Raw genomic sequence first — 7,920 nt, forward strand, 5'->3', positions numbered from 1 at the left:
CCGTTTGACAACCATTTGACTTTTTATTTTTATTTTTTAAAAATAAGTCCATTGACATTACATTCACCTCCAAGTTTATTCTTTTGTTATCTATTTTTTAATAATGGTTTAAAATCAAAGCCAAATTTTTAAAACTAAAAAAGTAGAAAACTTATTTTTGTTTTTAGACTTTGGTTAAAAATTCAATCATTATACTTAAGAGAGATGCAAATCATTCTAAAAAAGCAGGAGGAAATAGACTTAATTTTTAAAAATAAAAAATAAAAAATGAAATTATTACCCAACGAGACCTTAAAAATTATTATTCTTATTTTAATTTTAAAATCATGAAATTTAAAATAGTTTTTGGTAGATAAAAGTAATATTTATAAGTGTAATTTCAAAAAATTAGAAAATAAAAAGACAAATTATTTACCAAACCACAATTTTTTGGTAAGTCTTAACGAGTTTGTTGTAATCTACACACATCATGTCACATCAAGTTTTTGAAGGAAAAAAATATATTTGAATGCATCCAATAACACCCAACTTTATGCCACCACACTATGTTAATTCAATAATATTTGCCACGTGTGAAACTTTTGTTTTCATTAAAATAAGAATATTTTTGTACTACTTTTTATTATGTAACTTAAAGCGATGTATAGATTGCACCAAATATCACTATTATAGAAAAGACTGTATTTCATTGTTGTCTAATGGGGTGTTCAGAAAATTCGATGATCCAAAAAAATCGATCAACTTAACCCAATTCGCACGGTTTGGATTAGGTTATATGGGTTGGATTGGATTCAAATAAATGAAAATTTTATGGATTGGGTTGGTTTAAGGGTTCACATAACCCAAATCAACTCGAACTAACCCGAATTTATTATTACATTTAAAATATATTTTTTTTATTACTTATAACACCATTATTTATACATATATTGATTTTAATTTTAATTTTATTTAATTTCAATATTTTTTTAATAATTTATTCTTCAATAACTCTTAAAAGTAGTTTCTTTGCATTTTAAAAAGAAAATTGTCAATATTTAAATTGAAATTGAATTGTTAATCTTAATTCAATATATGAAAATAATTAAATAAATTTTTTACATATTTATGTTGTGCTTCTTTTTAGAACAAAATTTTAAACAAATTATCCGATTAACCCGAACCAACCCAATCCAAATATTTCATGGTTGGATTGAATTGAGTTCATTTTTTAATAAGAGTTATTAGAGTTGAAGAAATTTATAATTGAAAGAATTAAGTTTGATCTAAAAAAATTTTCAACCCAATCCAACCCAACTCATGAAGACCTCTATTGTCTAACATCATTTTAACCCCTTGTATATGAAACGACCTTAAAACAACATTACAGAAAATTAAATTTCACCTTCCATCTAAAGAAAAAGAACGTAATAGAAATTTACATGCTCATATTTTTCCCTTTTTCAATATTCACTTGTTGTATTAAGTCCAAAACCGTTTTAAATTACAACACCAAAAAAGGAAAAAAAATGTAAAAACTGAATCCTAAATTCCCAAATTTTCAGAATTGAAGTGAAAATATTGGAATGATTAGAACAATAAAAGATTATGATAAAGTGTGAGGAGCAGAAAACAAAGCCCCTTCTTCATGGGGTGAAGCTGCTCTATGATTTGGATAGCAAATTCTTCTAAGTTCATTGTAAATGTTGATATCGAAGTTATGAGAAGCCATGAGTTTCTTCTGTTTGGCTCTGAAACGACGTCGGAAGAAGCCCTCGAAAGTGGGCTCTGTGGAGGTTGAGAGGAAGAAGCCATAGCCGAGTGCAAAGTGAAGAGATGTAACGAAGAAGCAAATGGGCTCCATTACATCCCAACTTAACTCCCAAAATGTAAGCCTCATGAAGCCCAATGTTTGGCCCAATATCAGGCCCAATCCGCATATAAGCTCCGCTTGAACTTGGGCCTTGGCCTTTTTGTCGATTATAGCCTTTTGCTTCTCCATTTCTTCTAGTTCTTTCAGTCTTGGGTCGTTTGGTGTTGCTATTGCTCCAGATATCATCGTCTCCATTGATTTTGCTACCTGTAAACATTTCAAACTTCTAACTCTCCATTCATTTCTATAAGGGAAAAAAAAAAAAAAAAATCCCTTTCCTATTTTTCTAATTTCAAATTCAAAAGTTTTATTTTTCTAGTTTGAAGGATTTGAATCTCTAACTTTTAGATAAAAAGTATATCTATTCGTCAGCTTACTCAACTCAATGTTTTTTTCTTTTTTTGGAAAATTATAGTATTCTTGTTTTTTTCCTTTTTTGGAAAATTATAGTATTCTAAGAAATATATATATATATATATATATATAATTTAATAGCTAATTGTTATGGAAAATGATTATGTAGCAAAATTTCATTTTGTTTAGAAGTTTGTTTTTTTTTTTTTTTCCATTCAATTGGGAATTAATGAGATTTAACAGTGGTATAATCTCCCTATTTTTCATCAATTGTTAATTTTAGTCCAATATTATATTGAATTTTTTTTTTCCTGAGAATAAGTAGATTTAAGCCTCTGACAACTAGGTCGAGAACATATGTATGATGTTATATGGACGAAAGGCCACGTAAATATTTTGATATATATATATTTTTTAAAGAGAATTATGCCTTCTTAATTATGATATTATGATATGTCAAAAATATAGAAAATATTATTATTTTTTATTGTTATCGTTTCAATAATCAAACAAAAGTTTAGTTTCGCTGTATTTTCAACATTTAGTTTTATTTTTTTTCTTTTAAGAAAAAATGTTTTATTGTTTTAAAAATAATTTCTTGTATAATAAATTAGTTTTTTTAATAATATTTATTAGAATTGTATGAAATTTAATCAAATTTAAACCCTACACATAATAAATAAATGCATTGCTTTAAAAATTATTTTGTAAAATTGTTAAAATAAATGACACTAGAAATAAAATAAATAAGCAGTTCCAACCACAACTATTTTTTTTCTTTATTAGGTTAGGTTCTCAACCCAATTTTCTTGCTACCTAATTTAACTAAAAAAAAATGGTCCCATATTTACTATATTACTATCCCATTCTCTTTCTTTTCTAGTCCACTACTCTTTAAAATTTTTGGCCAAATTTAAGAATAAAAAATATATACTCTGCCAAATTAGTACTCAAAAAAGTTATAAATTTAATAAAATTTAATTTAAATCAAACTATTGGGAGTGTTTGTGGATTGAGTTAGGTTGAAACACTTTTTATCCAATTTGAATTATAGTTTCCTCGACTTAAGTTAAATAATGAACACAATTACTCTAGTTGTTTATTTAAATTTTTGTTGAGTAAAATGATAATATCTAAAAATTTCATTTTATTATTTTTATGTATTGGGATAAAATTAATATAAAAATTTTCTTTCAAATGTGCAAAAGAATGTTTTTAGGAATGGTTAAAAAATAAATTATCTATAAAAAATTATTAAATTAAATTAAATATATAGAGACATATCTGTACCATATGTAAAAAATCTTTTTAAAAATTAATAATAAATTCAAATTGGTTCCAATTATTTGAATTATTTTAATTAAATGAATAACCAATCCAACTTATAAATTTTTTTGTTTTAAATTTAAACTGTACGTTGATCGGATTTTTCCGGTTTGAGGTCACCAATTTTGTCCGAAATTGTCAACTTCTTCAAATATTTTGACGAATTGATTTATGAATTTTTAGTCTGCATATTCGTCGAATATACTGTTGATCGTCGTCTTCATCGGGAATGAATTAGATTGGATTGTGCGAATTTCTTTACTCTCTAAATCTTGACCTGCCAATATATAATCGGAATTTTAATTATACCTGATCGGGGCGGAGGAACACAATATTCCCAAGAACGATGACGCTTCCAGATTCATCCAACAACTTAGCGAATTCCGCACCTTGTTCCTCGTTATTCCCACAATCTTCAACACAGATCCGAGTAAAGTCCGAGTAAGAGATCGAAGGCTTCGGAATATCTCTCAATTTGGCCTTAATCTTCTCGGCCTGCGACAGCCTTATGATCTTTCTAGCATCATCAATTGAAATTCCACATCCAGAAACAGAAGGCCCATTCGCAAAATTAGACGAAGGAGGAATGAGGCCATCGAGGCGGATTCGGTCTCCGGCAATGTTGCTAGCTCCGAGCTTCTCTCGAAGCCTATCGCCAACAGGTATGGACAAAATCTCGGGAATCCGAGGCGCGGAAGGTGAATGGTAGATGGCTCTCCTCTGAAGAAAGCGTCGGAAAACAGACCTTCCGGCGGAATCAGGGGGAGGAGAGAGATAGTGGCGGCGGAAGATGAGAGTGAGAGGGGAAGAAGAAGAGAGAAAGCGGTGGGAAATTGATCTCCGGAGCGCCATTGATAGAGAAGAGAGAAAATAGAAGCGGAAAATTAGGGCAGAGAGTTGGGAATGAGGGAAGGAAGAGAGTGGAGAAAGGGTTTAAATAGGTGTAATAATCCCAAAGGAAATACGAAGTGAAAGGCAGTAAGTAGGCGTGGGTCCCGCCTTGTTATTTGTTTCTTTTATCCACAAACTTACGTCAGCACCGAATCAAATTCATCAGAATCTATAATTCAATTTTATCAACTTTTTTTTTACACCAAATTTTAAGTTTTTTTTTTTTTTTTTTTTTTTTTTTTTTTTTTTTAATTTCTGAAACTACCATTTTATCCTTTTTAAATAAAACACTGATCTCTCTCAATACTCTCATGCTATTATGATCTCCCATTCTAATTTTAAAATTTTTAAGTAAAAAATTTAGTTGCATCCTGTACTTATCTTTGTACATCTTATTAAATTATCTAATCATTATTTTTCACATGAAAAAATCATTTTAATTTTTTAAATATTTTAATTCTTTTTATATGTATATAATAAAAGTGAGATGTATAGAGATGAATTTATCTTATGATGTATCCAAATATTGCTCAATTCTAAAATTCGATAGTTTAGATTCGGTTTGGTTATGAGTTTATCTTATGAGTTTATCCAACTATAAAAATCCAATTAAGATATTTAATATCTAGAGTTTTATTCTAGATGAACTTGTTATTTGAAACTATAAAAATTAAATTGATTTTTTTTTTTTTGGCGAATTCAAGAACAAATGTAAGTGAAGATTAACTTTTGACATTTTGATCAATGTGTGGTCATATAAATCTATCAGGGTTAAATGAGTAATTTTTCCATTTAAATATTATTTTAATAGGTGAAAATTTTTAATTTTTTTTTTCTTTGGTTCTCTCTCTGTTTTTTCCTTTCTTTTATTTTGGTTTGTTTTGTGGGTTTGGGAATTTACTATAATAAAGTATGGCTGGAATGGGAGGGGATGTTAAGTTGTTGACCATATTTCTCTTGGGAAGTCAGGATTCAAAAGTAGCCACTTTTTATTAGTCATCCATGACATTACAAATACTTCTTTCGATTATTTATTTATTATTATTATTAATTTTTTACGGTGGACATTAATGAAAATTGCAATAATTAAGATCGAGTTCAACAATTCCGTTTTCAAATTAAACTAAGCGACATGGGTCTTACCGCATTAATTATCGTAGTAATTATATATTGTTATACTAAACTAAGGTTTTGTCGGGGAAAATGATGTATTACTACGGTGTATATTAGCAAATAGTTACATCTCAACTAGATACACCAAACTAAAACATAAGTTATATGGTATAACAAGGCTTATAAATTCAAACAATTGCGAAGTTATGAAAACCTAAAAGATTTGTGAAGATTCGAAAGGTAATGATAAGTATTGTTTTGAAGGCAATTAATCGTTCTACACGGAGTGCAAGCATACTACATCTATTGTCTCAGTAAGATATAACGATTAATTTTGATTGAGCTACAACTTCAAACCACTCGGATCTAGCAGAACTCCTGGATATTTGCTCTCAACTCAACTCACAATCAAAAGAAAGAAAGAAATTATAGAACTCTTCAATTCGAAATAAGTTGTTCCAAATGAAAAAAGTAGTTGCTATTTATAAGCTAGCAACTTAGTAACTCTCAAAAAAAGGAAAAAAAATCAAATGAATAGAAAATGGGAACATTTGTCAAATTTAACCTAATTGAATTGTTACTTGACCAAAATCAAACATAGCTTACTCAAATTTAAGAAGCTACAAATTTAACTTTCATATATGTTAGATTTATGCATGAAACATCATCTAATTTGATGGCTTCAATCCAATTTGAAGTTTCTAATGAGTTAAATCTATATACTTATATCCATTTTTTATGTTTCAATATTCAAGAAAGTTACACTTTCCTTCACTCACTACAAGAAATATGGGCTTTGATGTCGGTTGGAAAAAATTAAAAATGGATGTATAATGTCGATTTCTTAAAAAAAAAAAAAAAAAAAAAAAAGATCTTTAATGTCAATTTTAACCAATATTGTAGACATACCTACGATGTCGGTTTAAAATCGACATTGTAGGTGACCCTCTCTTTTACATCTCAAACAATTTTTTAATCTAATTTTTTGTTCCCTCCCTCCTCCATTTTCATTTCCCTCTCAATCTTCATTTTTAGTCAAATTAGGGTTACAAAATAAAAAGAAAAAAGAATGCATCCTTTCATGGTGTTCTTTCAATTAATTTAAATAGGGTTGTAATCCAAAATGATAAAAGAAACTATCTCAATCCCATTTGAAAACTCCCCTTATTCTAGGTGAACCCCCATAACAGTAATAAGAATAACTTTGATTAACTAATTGGTAAGCAACCATAAGAAAGCTAAACAAAAAGATTGATCGATGATCAAGAAGAAAGGAAAACTTGTTCCTAACTTCAAGATTTCAAACTTTCCACCATCTAATTGATCAAACTAGTCCTAAAACATGCATTCTAAATATAAGAATACAAAGCAAAAGCATAAAACTTGAGAAAATAAACTCTAAGGAAATTTCGTTCAAAGTCTTGTTACTAAAATGTGGAGATTACATCCCTATTTAAACTAATTGAAAAAACACCATGAAAGGATGCAACCTTTCACCTATATTGGCTAAATTCATCTAATATCCTTTAAACTACTCTAATAAATGCAAATACATAACATTAATTAAATACATGGGACATTAATAATGTAAATGAATAATTTTCATATTCATGATGACTTTTGGATGACCAAAGGACTCTGAACTTCAATGGTTGCAACTCTTCACCATTGGCTCTTCAAAGAAAGCATTTAATCCTTCTAAAATTTCTTTAGCTCTAGCTCATCATTGGTTTTTGTGGCATAATGATTACCTCATGATTAGGTTGACTTCGAACGTTCTCCAAATGATTTTCAGCACGAGCTTCAATTGAGCTGGATTGAGCTTTTTGAACTTCATTTTCCTCTTGTAAAACTTCATGTTTTGGTCAGCTCCTTATCACATGAGGAGTTTGAGCTACCCTTGAGGAGCCTAGTAAAGCTCAAAGAACCTATGGGAGATTTAGTAGATCTCATAAGACCTATGAGGAGAACCTAGTAGAACTTAGAGGACCGATGGAGAGAGCCTAGTAAAGCTTAGAGGACCCATGGGAAGCCTAGTAGTGGCTTAAGGGACTCATGGGAAGAGCCTAGTACAACTCAGATGACCCATGGAGAGCTTAGTAGAGCTTAGAGAACCCATAGGAAGCTTAGTAGACCCATGAAGAGCTTAGAGTGGGGTTAGTTGACCATGGGGAGCTTAGAGATAGTTTAAAGGACCCATGGAGAGCTTAGAGTAAGCTTAGAGGACCTTGATGAGAGCTCAATTGAGCTCAGAGGATCCATGAAATATTTCAGAGCGATTGAATTTGAAGCCAATCCAGATTCACAACGGACAGGCCATAAAGGAAGCATTAAGAATTTGAGTGGATGGTGCATTTAAGCATTTGTTGCAGTTATGGTGTAAC

The 7,920-nt window shown here is 29.6% G+C and overlaps 1 protein-coding gene across 1 annotated transcript; it reads right to left on the reverse strand.

Moving 5' to 3' along the window:
• Positions 1-1,430: 1,430 nt before the first annotated feature.
• Positions 1,431-4,523, reverse strand: LOC120091300 (calcium uniporter protein 5, mitochondrial-like). Its single transcript, XM_039049274.2, has 2 exons — positions 3,842-4,523; positions 1,431-2,059 (listed from the first exon to the last, which is right to left on the reverse strand). The coding sequence occupies exons 1-2, from the start codon at positions 4,382-4,384 to the stop codon at positions 1,586-1,588; spliced, it is 1,017 nt and encodes a 338-aa protein (XP_038905202.1). The 5' UTR covers positions 4,385-4,523; the 3' UTR covers positions 1,431-1,585.
• Between the last annotated feature and the right edge of the window lie 3,397 nt (positions 4,524-7,920).

This window comes from Benincasa hispida, chromosome 9 (genome assembly GCF_027475165.1).
Source record: "Benincasa hispida cultivar pf3 chromosome 9, pf3_genome.v1.1, whole genome shotgun sequence".
In the NCBI taxonomy this organism is placed as follows: Eukaryota; Viridiplantae; Streptophyta; class Magnoliopsida; order Cucurbitales; family Cucurbitaceae; genus Benincasa; species Benincasa hispida.

What these genes read in the sequence shown, in the direction of transcription:
- LOC120091300 (XM_039049274.2), bottom strand. Translation starts at nt 4,384, where the DNA reads ATGGCGCTCCGGAGATCAATTTCCCACCGCTTTCTCTCTTCTTCTTCC. An exon ending in TGTTCCTCCGCCCCGATCAG is followed by an intron (nt 2,060 to 3,841) that starts GTATAATTAAAA and finishes AAATGTTTACAG; the next exon opens with GTAGCAAAATCAATGGAGAC.